Raw genomic sequence first — 15,966 nt, forward strand, 5'->3', positions numbered from 1 at the left:
TTCACAACATCTTTTTAATTTAGTTCGCTATTTTTATTTATTGAAAAAATATAAAAATCCTCTTTCACAAGTCTTGAACGAATCATACTACTACAACAATTTTGAAAACACATCAATGGGCAGCGACAATGCAAGGAATACAACAAGATAGAAATCATACCATCAGCAAGCATGAGTTGGGTAGAACTCATGGCCTAGAGAAAGACACACACTTTCCAGGCAATGCAGTTCAAAGGAATAGTTGGAGACATATTGGCTTTGATGGAATGGCGTATGAAAAGCTAAAAGGTTAGCTATGTTATGTCCAAAACATAGTTAGTCAAAGTTGTGTAGATGGGTTGTGCAAAACGATAGTTTTGCTATAACGAGTTAGGAAAAGCAAACTCGTAAGTTTCTGGTTCGGGTATGCAAGATGGCCTAAGTATAGAGAGTTTATGCTTAGTATCCACATTCAGAGAAATGAGGTTCTTGAATGATTTCTGCATGGTCAGAATTTGGCGAGGCATGAAGTGTAGGATTCAGGTGTTCTATGCAAAGGAAACCCCTATGTACTTTGTGACATGCTTAACAGATGGCATGGAGTCGTTTATAAGTCCTTGTCATCTTAAGTTAGATGCGAAAGGCAAAGTCGGGAGGTAAAAGGCTATGACAATGATCGTAGTGATCAGGTTGAGAAGAATCATCTCGTACACTTAGGCGTAAATGATTCAAGTGGAATTCATGCCTAATTTGGAGGAATTGGCTAAGAAAAATTTCAAGTTTTCATTTGGGTATTGATGCATGATTTGAGTAGCAGTTGAAGCGTAGTGCACAACGCCAAGGTGTGGCTCAAGTAGATGAGATCAATAGCAAGGCAGTAAGCTAAGTGATATTGATGCTAAAGCATGAAAAGTTGGCTAAGGTGTTCTGTGAAAGGCAACAATGATTGCTGAATTTCAGAAGAGGTTCTGAAAGTGCATGCGGCGAAGTTAAGATAAGTACAATGTTTATATTGGGTCGCGTTCAACGAGGGTGTTGAATGTATTAGGTGGGGGAGTTCTATGACCGGTCAGGAAAGTTATGCGCAAAGATTACGCGTTACAGTATTGCAGGCCAAGTCAGTGTGCAGCCAAGATGGCGCGACACTGCATAGACTGCCAAGTGCTGAGATAGAAAGACCATGCAGGGCCAGTGATGTGCATAGGTAGCGCTACGCTGTAAAGACATTTGGAAAAGTAATGAAGCTTATTTTCCGACATAACGAAGATTAATTGAGGGAAAGGCAAGGCAAGGACAAAGTGACAAGATACAACATGCGATGTTGCCATTAAAGCATATCCATGGAATTGAGTTGGCCCAAACTCAAGGATGACGCAAGAAGGTAAAATAGGCCAAGAGTTGGTCTATGCATTAGTTCAAGGATGTCCAAAGCTTGAATAATGGAAACATGCTAGTAATGCAAGAGTGGCATTGCTATTGTCGAACAAATTGACTAAGTGAAGCATATGACACATATATAACCAGAATGAGTTAAGGAAGTGACCGGTATGATTGTAGCGCAATAGTTGTGCAATATGAAGAGCAACTTCAGCAAAGCACAACAGTTGTGCAATACGGAGGTCAAGATTCAGTAAAGCGCAACAGTGGTGCAATACGGTTCAAGTGACGGTTAGGAGTTGGTTATTGGCTTCACAAGTATGCCAAAGACGCGAGACAAGGTAAAACGGTTATAAAACAAGTTTATAAGCGTGATAGAGTTTTCATCACTGCTAGAGAACAGGTGTTGGATGATGGCGCCAGGTTAAAGAGAAACCGGTTAAGTTGGCGCAGTTATAGGCGGTTACGGATGCGTGCAACAGTTGTGCAAGTTTTTTGTCAAGTAAAGCTGCTGTATAAATAGTCGTAAGGCATGGGAAATTCGGCGGGCTTACATAGGACAGTGTGAGACTCAAATTGAGAGAGTTTTTGTAAGGCTAAGACTTGGTTCAAGAGGAACAAGTCTGTGTAAGTCCCCAAGTGGGCAAGTTTTGTTTTCTTCCCTTTGATGCAATAAAATGAGTTAATTGTGTCATGATCTAAGTGTTCTTGGTTGACTGATTGTTGTCGGTAATGTATCACAATGTTTGAGTGCTTTATGATAAGCATTTGAGAAGTAAAGAGAAGTGAAGGAAGGCTAAAAATGGGTGAAGCATGATTCACGAAACCACTATACTGCCGGGTTACACTTTCGCAGAAATTTAGAAGAGGCATTCGAAGGTGTGACATGCTATGGTCGGACGAAAGCTAACTTTAGCCCCAACTACGCTGGGGCATATAACCCGACTAACCCTTACTATGCTGGGCTAATCCCAAAAAGACTGGGTCGCAGACGGAAGTGATTCCTAGTTTTCTAGGTAATATATCGGGTCCCACTTTAAATAGAGCGATGGTTAAAAGCGAAAAATTACAGAAGCACTTTGAGAAAGAGATACGACAGAAGAGAGAGAAGATGTTTGTTACGTTTCCATCTTCTTCTTCGTCTCCTCTTCATTCCCCATCAGTATTTTCTAGGGTTCCAACCTATAGGAATTATTCAATAGTGTAGTCGTAATCTGGTTATGGAAGAAGAGGAAGATAGATACAGATAAGAGGAGAGATTGAATTTTATTAAGAAGAAGAACAAAAAAGAAAAAAAGAGATCGAAATGGGGAAAGGATCAGTTTCGTTTCCCCGGAAGATCTTAAGGCGTCGAAATAAGAAGTCCACTGAGATGCAACCACTACAAACTGATCATATTAATAATATTATCAACTCTAATCCCAACAATTCAGTTGGAGTTGTTCCGACTTCTTCAGCAAAACCTAAAAAGAAGACCGGTAATGCCCGATTATGGATGAAGTTTAATCAGTTTGGTGAATCGGAGGTTTCTGAATTGGATAAGAGTGCTATTATTAAGCGGGTGTCAATTCCTGCTCGGGACCTTAGAATTCTTGGTCCTGTCTTTTCTCAGTCTTCTAATATACTAGGTAATCTTTTACTTTCTGATTTTAGGGTTTTAATTCGAGTTACGGTGATTGTTATGTTTAATGGTTCTGTTTCAATTTAGATATGATTTATAGTATGGTTTAGGTTGTTTCACCCTTAATAACAGTAATGGAGAAAATCATATCAGAATAAGGATCTGATATGATCATGTAAACTTTATATGAAAGACACATAGCATTGCAATTTCATAACGGAAGCAGCATAGAGAAAAGGAAACCAGAAACAAAATTTTATCAGCAAATACTATATGACTACATTGTGCTAATTGATTGGTTATTTGGTCGTGGTTTCAAAAGTGGGAGTGCTAGTTTAGCTTCACTCCTTGTCACCTACAACCTACTCTAGGCGAACAAATAATAGAAGAAGCTGAACTTGGAGGATTTGGAATATCTGTAGTCCCTTCCAACATTAGGATAACAAATGATTGCCAATAACACAATCCTGAAGCTATAAACATCTGCTTTCACTGTGATAAGTATGCTCTGTTATCACTCAGGTGCAGCATACCCTCTAGCTCTTCTCTTTGGAGTGAGTGTATATGTCTCGTCTTGCTTTGGTGGTTTAGCCAGTCCGAGGTCCACAATTTTTGGCACCGTTGTTCTGGTGCATGGTGCTTGTGGCTTTATATCACAGTGGGTAATCTGGTTTTCATATTCTTCATGCAATTGGAGAATGCCTCTGGCAAGGCTCCAAGCAGTTTCCACTCTTTCATTCTAAGATGGGTGTTCTTCATACTTAGAGAGGAAGTCTGCAATGGAGCCATTTATCATGTACTCTTATACCAGAAGCCCATTAGTTCCCCGTTTGCAGTAACCTAAAAGGTGAACCAAATTTCTGTACTAGGTTCTCCCTGTCGCCCTCATCTCAGCTAAACACTCTCCTTCATCAACCATTTTCTCTAGTCTCTTGACAGCAATGTTTGTCTAGGTTGTATTTTATCATTTCCCTTTGTAGACAGTTCCAGAAGTACCCCTTCCTATACATCCTTAACATTATCTGTTGGCTGTTCAAGTTCCTCATAAGTAAATGATCGAAGAGATATCTCCACGCTCAATCCAATGCTCGACTGTCCAGGAGTCTCTTTCTAGGTTGATCGACGTCTGTAAATAATGAAACATCAAACTCCATCGAGAAAGGCAAAACAAAAGTAACAAAACGAACAATTGCTGTTAGAATGTAAAATCAAGACATCCTTTTTTCTATTCTTGCTTTGATTTTGAGTGAAGGTCTGATATGAATATAATACATGATACAGAGATATTGTGTAAATTAAAGAACTGTCTACACTAGCTTATGTTAAATTAGGTGCAGGCGAGACATGCTTTCGTTATGGATGTTTTTTTTTAATTATAGAATTGAATGTTAGATTGCTTATCACACAATAACAATATGTAAATCTTAGGAAAAAAGAAGATAATCATATCAATAACTGGGGATGTAAGTTCTGCAAGTTTTATCTCACTTGATTTTGCAGGACAGGGTATATTACCGTGTGCTCACTGGCACGAAATAGATAACAGTGTTTCCTCAATGCAAATTATGGTTCAGATTTGCTTGACGGCCAGTTATATGCTATAACAGTGGATCTGTTTCGTGTTTTTGCATTCAGGAAAGAGCTCATGTCCACCAAGTTATTTACTGGTCTTGTAGATTTCAGTTTATGAAATGCTTTTAGGCATGTATGATATTTATTTATGTTTTTTTTTTCCTGAGAAGAAATTTATTGGATTGTCTAGGAGAGTATCAATTAGTCCTTTGCTGGGTTTTTTCTTCTTTAGATCTTTTGCAGTAACGCCTATAAATCTTTCTAGGACTGATCTTCACCCGGAATGATTTCTATGTATATTGATAGTTATTGATCAGTGATTTTTTTTTTCTTAAAGTCAAATGTATACTGATTGTCTGTTGCATCGGAATTGCAGCCAGAGAGAAAGCAATGGTTGTCAATTTGGAATTTATAAAGGCTATAGTTACAGCTGAAGAAGTGTTGCTGCTAGATCCTCTTTGTCAGGAAGTTATTCCATTCGTGGAACAACTAAAGCAACAACTTCCTCATAATAGCCAACCCAAGACTCATGAGGTCGGTGCTGAAGCAGCTGAAGGTCTGCAGTCTGAGCTTCCCTTTGAGTTTCAGGTGTTAGAGATTGCATTAGAGGTTGTATGTACATACTTGGATTCCAATGTGGCTGACCTGGAGAGGAACGCGTACCCTGTGTTAGATGAGCTGGCTAGGAATGTTAGCACCAAGAATCTTGAACTAGTCCGAAGTTTGAAAAGCACTCTCACTCGCCTGCTTGCTCGTGTACAAAAGGTACATCACTTATCTTTCTATGTATTTGAAGTTTATGAGTTGCATCATGTCTTTGTTACAAGACTAAATAATTGTCTTATAGTTTCTATAAATTTGTGAAATTTATATCAGGGACTCAAAGAAGTAGTACATAACATAAATGGATTTATATTAGGGACTCAAAGAAGTAGTACGAAACGTAAATGGAAATTTAGCTTTCTCCATTTGTGGAAAAATGTGATTTTTCTTGTTTGCTACTGCATATCTATGTTAAAAGTATTTACAGGGAGCTCCGTATGACCATATCGGTGCATTTTCTACCAATGAATGAATGTGTTGTTCTTTATATAACAAGTAGATGAAAGCTATGAAATTTGAACTAATACGAAGTTAAAAATGTGACAGTGGGGCAATCAGAAATTAGTGGCAGCCTTGTTAGCTAGTGAGGGTTCTTTAGCTGGCAGGGTCACATGCTAATTGGAAGTATTAACAAAATAACATAATTATCTGGAAGTTAATAACTTGTTGTGATGTGATTCACAAAAAGCACAGGAATGCTGAAGGCTCATAATTTAGAGATGCGCTTTGGGAAATAACTTTTCTAGGATTTTGTGTTTCGAGGACATCGCGGTTTATGTTGAGGAAGCGCCTTGAGTTCTTTCCGTGCTATTCCTTTTTTTTCTCATTAGGATATAGGCTTGACCTTAAACTATTGAGTTACACTCCCTTGTTACTTGCCAAACTAGAAAGAGATAGCAACAACTTAACAGAATAAAAAAGTCAATGCTAATAGATGCAGGTTGAAAAGAAAGACGTGAAAATGTGGTTTTTGATTTGCCTTGGTAGGAGTCAGCTTCTAAAGTGTTAGTTTCTAATAGAAACGAATATTATGTGGGGTATCCCGTGTTTGGACTTAACATTTAATCAATGTAGTAGCAAGTACTTCAAAACTAGAGGATTGAACTTCTGCAAATATGGGGAAGTCTGGCTGCAAGGAGTATTTGAGATTATTAAGAAGGTGAGGGTGGTTGGAACTTGAAACATATCATAGGAGTCTTTTCTTATACAGGACACAATGACAAGGAGGTCGTAATACTTACTCCGAGAAATAAAATAGGGATATGTAGACTAATAAACATGAGTAATTTGATACCGGGGGTCCTGGGGGATCATAATATGATTAGGAGATGTTTCATATTTCGAAGTGAGCTGCTGAAAACTTTTCTGTTATTAAGGACAATGCGGTTCATATGATATTTCATAATTTCAGTTTAAAACTTGGTATTTCTGAAATCTGAGCGAACTGACGGAGGAAGCATAAACATTACTGGTGGATCATAATATGATTAGGAGATATTTCATATTTAGAAGTGAGCTGCTGAAACTTCTCTGCTGTTAAGGACAATGAGATTCATATGATAATTCGTAATGTTAGTTTAAGACTTGTTATTTCTGAAATCTGAGCGAACTGACGGAGAAAGCATGAACAGTGACCACAGTTTTGAACTTCCATTTAATACCCTTTAATACCATGTGTTACAATCTCCTTTTGATAGTATCTGTTTTGCAGAATAATTCTACTCTGTATGTGGTTGCACATGTTACATATTCATAGTGGTGGGTGAGAAACTCATGCATTCTAGGTCTTGAGTGGGTTAGAGTTTCTCTTGAACTTGACATCTCCTGTTGTTTTTATTTAGCAAGTCAACCCACCGAGGGTTTGAAATATCTATATGCAGCTCTTTCTTTATGCTTTCATTCATGCAAGCTGGTACATTGTGTATATTTTTGTCCAATATTTGTACTCTTTTGTTATGGTAATGCTTCAGCTAGTGTTGGATGGCCTTAATTCTTATGGCAGGTTAGGGATGAACTTGAGCATCTTTTAGATGATAATGAGGATATGGCACAGTTATACTTAACTAGGAAGTTCATCCAGAATCAGCAATCAGAAGCATTAATGGGGACCATGGGTTCAAACAGCAATGTTACCATTGGACCTAACCTTCGAAGACTTGATTCTAATAAGAGTGCAAGTCTGATTACTAGCAATCGTTTCGATGATCATGATGATGTTGAGGATTTGGAGATGTTGCTGGAGGCTTATTTCATGCAGCTGGATGGGACTCGTAACAAAATATTGTCGGTAAGTTCTACCTTGTTGGAGTAATGAGTAAGATCTGTTTTGTTTTGTTTTTTGATACCTGGGTCGGAGTAGTACACCCTACATAACATACAACATTGTCTTTATATCCTCCCTGCACACTAAAACTGTATCATGAGTTTTTTTTCATAATGCATTATGCAATCATTATGAGAGTTTAAAGCAAACTAAGTTCATTTGTCCAACTATTTCTTGTGGTGCAGTGAACCCTAAACTGCAAGAAACAGAGTTGGAAGTGGCTAAGTAGAGTAAAACAAAAGCTCAAATTTTCTAGTTCATCTTTTTATATATTAACCTAGAATAGTTATGTTTTTCTGAACATGCACAGGTGAGAGAATATATTGATGATACAGAGGATTACGTCAACATCCAACTTGACAACCAAAGAAATGAACTCATTCAACTCCAGCTGACATTGACCATTGCTTCATTTGCCATAGCTGTTGAGACTCTGATTGCTGGTACTTTTGGTATGAACATTCCTTGCCTGCTTTACCGTATTGAAGGAATCTTTGGCCCTATTGTTGGAGGTAGTTCAGCCGGATGTTTCTTGATGTTCCTCCTCATGTTAGCTTATGCTAGATGGAAAAAGCTACTTGGGTCTTGATTTGCCTTATTGTTTTTTTTTTTTAGATGCGAAAGGAATTTTATTAATGAATTTAAGAGATTACACTTCGATCATGATCAACCCAATCTTGAATATCATGAGGAAGATCAGATTGAAATTCAAAATCTGACTTTAAAGATCTAGCTTTTTTTTTTTTTTTTTGCTATTTTATCAGCTACTCCATTAGCATCCCTCTTAACTGAAACACACTGCCACTGATCTATCTTACTCAAAAGAAACTTAATATTCGGAATTAAAGACTGGTTCATCCAGTGAACGTAGTAGGTTTGTTCATTGATAGACTTTATCAGCTACTCCATTAGCATCCCTCTTAACTGAAACACACTGCCACTGATCTATCTTACTCAAAAGAAACTTAATATTCGGAATTAAAGACTGGTTCATCCAGTGAACGTAGTAGGTTTGTTCATTGATAGACTTTATTAGAACTTCACTATCTGACTCGAAAACAACTTTCTTAAAACTCCTTGTGGCTGCAAACATGGCCTTGCCCAGCTCCTCCACTCCAATTCATGCTTCCTCCATCAAAGTATGCTCCTTGAGCACCAATAAGATACCTGCAAAGTCTCGCACAATTAGGGAAATTCATTCTTGTAAAGTATTATGCATCAACATTGATCTTCTAATACTCAGTATCTGGAGGTTTCCATCTATGAATCTGTATAAAACCATTATCATGAGTAATTTGAATTGTACCAGGACTAGTTAGATTATTAATACCATCTGCTGACAATTCTCTATTAGGATTGATATTCTCAAAAACTTTAGAACACCTATCCTTCCAAATGGTCCAAGCTGTTACCATAAGTAACTTATTAGTATCATGTCCGTTGATGTCTGAACCAAAATCAAACTAGTTCTTGCAGAGAACCAAGACATAGCCCAATTTCTAAAAGTTCCATGCTGAGTTAAAATGTTACCTACATTGATATTAACAGCCAACCAGATGGATCTAGCATAAGAACAATTCAAAAATAAGTGATCACTAGACTCTATTGGATGATTGCATAAATTACAGTGCACCTCAATATCAGATTTATATCTTGAAAGCTTATCTCTAGTTGGAATTATATTTTTAGTACATTTCTAGATAAATAATTTAACTTTATGAGGCAATTTAACTTTCCATAGAGATTTCCAAATCTAAGTAGAAACTGGTTGAATCACTGCAAAAGAGTTAGGCATTCTTGTCAACACATGAGGGTATCATCCCCGATCACAAGCACATTCATTGCTATGATTTTACTAGCAGTTTCAGAAGAGAACAAATAGTGAATTAAATGAACATTCCAACTTCTAGTGCCATCAATAAAAAGATCAGAAACATAAACATAAGACATTGAATTCACCAAACCTTCAGCAGGAATGGGAGGATGATCTAAACCCATAATCCAACAGTCAAGAGAAATTTTAGTTTTAGTACCACACCTAACAACCCAAAAACTATTCCTTTTGATGATATTTGTGCATCTATAGATACCCTTCCAGATCCAAGAACAACTCTCATTGAGTTTCTCAAGAAGAAGTATACTACAGTTTATGAAGTACTTAACACTTAATATCTTCACCCACAATTCATCATGATCAATAATTTTCCAAACCAGTTTACGTATAAGAGCAATGTTAAAAGTTTATAGGTCTCTAAAACCTAGCCCTCCCCAATCCTTGAATTTATTAATGTTATCCCAAGAAATGAATTTAATACCTTTACCTGCTTTGTGCCCTTACCAGAAGTTTTTCTTTAAAAAGTCAAGTTGATTAATCAAAGTAGAAGGAATCTTAGAACAACCAATTTGATAAGTGGGGAAAGAATTCAATACGAATTTTATTAAGGTTGATTTTCCAGCTTAATTAAGGGTAGTACTGACATAATTATTGAGACTGGCTTCAAAGGACTACGCTATTGGGTCAAAAGATTTTAACTTGGAATGTCCTAATAACAGAGGTGGACTTAGATATTTCTCATAATCAGTGACAATGGTCATGTTTAAAGCTCCGACAAGAGCATCACAAACTTCAGGACTGAGATTCTTACTAAAGTACACATAAGACTTCTTAAAATTAAGCATATGACATGACAGTTTCTCAAAATTCTGCAAAATCTGTAAAATGTTATCAGTACGTTGCATATTAGCTTGACCAAAAATCAAGATACCATCTGCAAACAACAAGTGAGTGATAAGAGGAGCTTTCCTAGAGGCTTTGACACATAGAATAGTTTTGTTAGTTTCAGCAACTAACAAAGATCTAAAAAGATACTCCATTTCAAGAACAAACAGATAAGGGGATAAAGGATCCCCTTGTATGATGCCTCTAGTTTGTGCAAATTGGCTACAGGGAGAGTCATATTAAGCAAAACACTGATACTTGTTGTAGAAATACACTGCATTACGATGTTATAGAATTCCTTGCTAAAACCAAAATTTTCTAAGACTTTATTTAAAAAACTCCATTCCAATTTGTCAAAGGCTTTTGACAGATCAAGTTTAAGACCAATTTTACCATTGAAACCTTCCTTTTGTTTCATAGAATGTATCATTTCATGGGCAATAATAATATTGTTATGAATTGCTCATCCTGGTACAAAAGCTGTCTGATAGGGAGAAATTAACTTCTTAAGTAATGGTCTTATTATATTAGCTAAAATTTTAGACACAATCTTATAAGAAGCATTACAGAGACTAATTGGTCTAAAATCAGATGGAATTTTAGGACTTTTACACTTAGGTATTAGAGAAATATAAGTCTTATTCAGACTCCTAGGCATATGACCACTCTGAAAAAATCTTTTAACAACATCAATAATATCTTTACCAACTAGATGCCATTGAGTATGATAAAAACCTGCCTGAAATCCATCGGGACCAGGTGAACTCCAAGCATGCATATTTTTAACAACATTCTCTATTTCAAGATATGTAGGAACATCATGCAACAAAACATTATTAGCTTCATAGAGAATACAAGGTATAGCATCAAAATCATCATCAGATAAAATAGTATTGAAAGTACTTGCAACAGTACTAAAATAACTAGTAAGAAGATTACTGATATCATTCCTATCCTTATACCAATTACAATTAGCATCACAGAATACACTAATATTATTAGTATGTTTTTATTTATTTATTGACCATAGTATGAAAATATCTAGTATTATTTTCCAGTTCTAAACCAGATTTATCTCTAGATTTTTGTTTATAGAATTCAGTTTGAATTTTATACCAATTCTCTAAGTCAATAACAATAGCTTTAACTCTAGCATGTTGATTATTAGAGTTAGTTTCATTCTCGACAGTTTCTAACATATTTTGTAAGTGTTTGATATTCTTTTGAATGTCACCAAACTCTAACCTATTCCATTGAGATCAAATAATTCTAGCACCATGTTGTTTTTGTTTCAATTTATGAGTAGGACTACATGTTATGTACACATTCCATGAGAGCTCAAGTTTCTCCTTAAAATTATTGTGCCTTATCCATGTCCTAAAAAACTTGAAAGGTCTCCATAAAGACTTAGGAATAAGGTCAGTTATAAGCAAAGCAGGACAATGATCAGAAGCAATGAAATTCAGATGCAAAAGTTTAGCATTTGAAAAATTAAGAGACCAGTCATTATTACTAAGAGACATATCCAATCTAGCTTTTTTAGTTCTAGTTCCATAATAATTGCTAGTCTAAGTATAATCCTTTCCTTCATAACCAATATCCATTAGGCCAGCCTCATTAAATTTATGTTGAACCTGTCTATCTGAAATATTATTATTACTATCTAAATTGAAATTTAAGTCTCCTTTTACCAACCAAGGTTGTTGAAAATCTTTGCTAAACTCAGAAAAGAAATTCCATCGAGTTTTCTTAGGATCTGTATAAGTTGAGCCATACATAAAAGAGAATAAGACTTTAGGCTTACTAGGATCCAGTTGAATAACAACATGAATAATATTGTTTTCACACCCAATAACTTCGACATCAATGCCATCTTTCCACATCAGAATAAGACCTCCTGCATATCCAATACAAAACATAATTAAGATAATGAACTGACTGGGCTACTGAGATCATTCTTCTTTCATTAATCTTAGTTTCACAAAGGAATATAAAATCAAGGTTTTGAGTTTTAATTAAATTCTGAAATTCTTGTTTAGTAAAGTTATTAGCAACACCTTACACATTTTGAGAAGTGATCTTCATTTAAAAGACAAAAAACTAAATTTAGACAAAAATAATGATTTACCTTAACTCCTTTAGTGCTTTTTGTTTGGTTATCCATTGTTGTGATTATGTTAGTTGCATGTGGATTCACAAGTTTGTCAGCATCACCATCTACATCTGCCTTTTCCCAAGTCTTTTCTCAGCACCAACATCATCCTGATCACCTCTGAACACAAAACTAGGACCAACAACATAGCCATCCTTTAGAGGAACAAACACATTCACATTACTGGTAGTCTTCTAAGAAAACTTATGAACTAGATCACCTCCTCTAGCAATGATGCCTTTTTGACTTCACCAAAGATATGAGGCTTTGCATGAGCCTTAACTAAGAAGTCTGCAGCTGCCTTACATGCTCCCTTTGTGTGATTGAGAATATAACAGTTTGGACATATTTTATGAGGCTGCTTCTCATAGAAAAACTTAATCCATCTTGTTGACTCAGCATTAGTAATAGCCATCACACCCTTCCTTAATGGAAAGTTAATATCAACTTGAACATAAACTTTCACAGGAACACCTCCAACTAGCACTCCATCTTCTGGATCAATTGATAAAACTTCACCCATTATCCTTCTTATCTTAGTAATAGCTTTCACATTTATATGTTCAGGTAGAATCTTCTTTATTTGGATCCAAAGCATTGGTTTCTCCAATCCATTTCTTAATAAATCATGCCAGAATTATAAAATCTCAGATTAATAAGATAACCATTAATACTCCAAGGCCGAGTATCAAAAACTTTCTTCAGAGTGTCTTGATCCTTAAGGCGAAATTTCATAATATTGTCTTATAATTAAAAAACTTTAAGATTACCTTCAGGAATGAAATCCCATGTGAAACCAATGTTCTTTTCCACCATCTTCAAACCCATGTTTCCTTCAATTATTATTTTTCCAATGAGACTAATCTCTTCCTTTTCATCAGTTTACTCTTCAATAACATCATATTGATGATAAACAACTTCCTCAACATCACCCAAATCCAACACCGCTTGCATAAACTTAGAAGCCAATTCAGATATAGTTTTCTCACCTTACACAACCATTGTATGAATCAGAATAGGTTTATGAAATTATGAGTTGTATAATTGAGATCGAAATCCGTATTTTGAGTTAAAATCTTATAGGAGAACAACCCTAGGAAAATAAGGGATCGAGTTGAATTTTGAAAGATATTCATCTGAGTATCCTGTGATTGGAAGAATCTAATTGACTGATTATTTTATTTGAAAAGATAATCTGTTTTAGAAAAGGAAACTGGATAGCTGTGACTGCTTCCGATAATTACGAGAAAAATTAAAGAAATCAGCTTGTAACGGTTTTTTTGAATTTTGAATTCCATCAGAACGCGGTACTTTCTAACCCAATGAATCGTTGTCGCGAATCGGCATAGAAACTTTTCCATATGAACTAACTTGACAAACTGTGATAACACAAAAGCTTCAAAAAACATCATAACAACTTTTGCAAACGCCTGAATCACAACTGCAAACATGAGTAAACACCATTTGGGATAACACTAACTGCAAACACATCTGGAGAAAAAAGATTAGCAAATCATAGTAATAGAGAAACAAAATAATCAAACAAAACAATTCAGGTAGAAAAGAAAAGTTGACCTAGTAAATCATGAACGAGATAAACAAAGAAATAAACATATTTGAACTCTGAACCATGAATAAAGATTGAAATCAGTTTAAAGATGATGAAAAATTGAAACTGAGTTAACTCAGTTTTTTCGCCCGATCCTCAGAGCCCAGCGAAGTCATCAAATTTGTCTTATTATTGGAGGTTGTTGGGCTGGATGTTTCTTGATGTGCATTCTTATGTTTGTTTAGATCACATAAGCTACTTGGGTCTTAAATTTTCAAATTAATTTTTGGTTATATACATCTCCAGAAAAAAGAATGTTATTCTTCATGTTGGAAGCTATCATTTAGCCGCCCTGCCAAAGCCTTGATTGTTTGGAGTATAAATGTCTGGAGGAAATAAATCAGTTGATAGGTAAATTATGCATTGAAAAAGAGGGGGTCTAACAACCTCACCCGATATTTCGCTTAGCAATCTGTATGGACTAACTCCAATATACTTACAAGAGAATCAACTAGATAGTAAGACTCAATCTTAAGAAAAGTATATCAAAGAGTTATATCTCAATCTCTCAATTAAATCCGCAATTAAACAAACAATAATTTGTAAGCCCGATTGAATATACTAGAGATAACTTGAACGGTACCAAAGACCAATGTTCAAGGATCAATCAACTTCAATCAATAACCAAAGGTTAGATTTACCAATTGATCGATTCAACGCAATCTGTGATATTTCAATTATATAACAAAATACAATGCGGAAAAGAAATAACACAAACAATAGAAGTTTTGTTAACAAGGAAACCGCGAATGCAGAAAAACCCCGGTACCTAGTCCAGATTTGAACACCACATTGTATTAAGCCGCTACAAACACTAGCCTACTGAAAAGATAACTTAGGTTTGGAATGTAGATGAACCCTAATCAATTTAACACTGATTCAAGGTACAGTCATACTCCTTACGTCTCTGATCCCAGAAGGATATTACGCACTTGATTCCCTTAGCTGATCTCACCCACAACTAAGAGTTGCTACGACCCAAAGTCGAAGACTTGATAAACAAATCTGTATCACACAGAAAAGTATATTGAATAAATAAATATGTCTCCCACAAATATACCTACGAGTTTTTGTTCCGTCTTTTGATAAATCAAGGTGAACAGGAACCAATCGATAACCCAGACTTATATTCTCGAAGAACAGCCTAGAATTATCAATCACCTCACAATAATATTGATCGATTAACGAAACAAGATATTGTGGAATCACAAACGATGAGACGAAGGTGTTTGTGACTACTTTTCTATCTTGCCTATCGGAGATATAAATCTCAATCCAATCTTACGATTGTACTCAATCACGATAGAAACAACAAGATCAGATCACACAACTACAGAGAAAATAGTTGGGTATGGCTTCATAATCCCAATTAAGTCTTTAAGTCGTTAACCTACAGGGTTTCGTGAAAAACCTAAGGTTAAAGGAGAATCGACTCTAGCTTATACAACCAGTATCACACAAGAGGTGTGGGGAATCGACTCTTGCTAGAGTTCTCCTTTATATAGTCTTCAAATCAGGATTTGGAATCTAAGTTAACTTGGTAACAAAGCATTCAATATTCACCATTAGATGAAAACCTGATTAGATTCAAGCTAATATCTTTCAACCGTTAGATCGAACTTAGCTTGTTATACAAAAATGAAATGCAACTTCATTTAGGTTTGAGTAACCGTACCTAAACGTGTACACTTAGTTGGTTCAACAATAGTTAACCCATGGTTAGCCATATGAGCACTTTCATATCAACCTTATTCATCTTCACCATTACTAGTTCAAATGACTCAGATGAACTAGTTAGAGAGTTGTTCAATTGCTTAGATCTTATAGAAGTATACAAGACACAATCGAAGTAAAATCAATTTTGATTCACTCGAATCAATTCATGAACATTATATCCACGGTTTGCAAAGATTCTGTTCCTTATTATATAAATGTTTTTGTTCATGAACAAACCGATTTTAGAAAGTAACTTACTTAAGTGTGCAAACAGGTACGCATACCTAAGTGGTCG

General features: G+C 35.7%; 1 protein-coding gene across 1 annotated transcript; it reads left to right on the forward strand.

The window, feature by feature from the left end:
• The first annotated feature begins 2,430 nt into the window (after positions 1–2,430).
• Positions 2,431–8,203, forward strand: LOC113283401 (magnesium transporter MRS2-4-like). Its single transcript, XM_026532637.1, has 4 exons — positions 2,431–2,984; positions 4,926–5,314; positions 7,155–7,439; positions 7,786–8,203. Exons 1-4 carry the CDS (start codon positions 2,663–2,665, stop codon positions 8,062–8,064), a joined length of 1,275 nt encoding a protein of 424 aa, XP_026388422.1. The 5' UTR covers positions 2,431–2,662; the 3' UTR covers positions 8,065–8,203.
• Positions 8,204–15,966: the final 7,763 nt, after the last annotated feature.

Source organism: Papaver somniferum, chromosome 5, assembly GCF_003573695.1.
Source record: "Papaver somniferum cultivar HN1 chromosome 5, ASM357369v1, whole genome shotgun sequence".
NCBI lineage: Eukaryota > Viridiplantae > Streptophyta > Magnoliopsida > Ranunculales > Papaveraceae > Papaver > Papaver somniferum.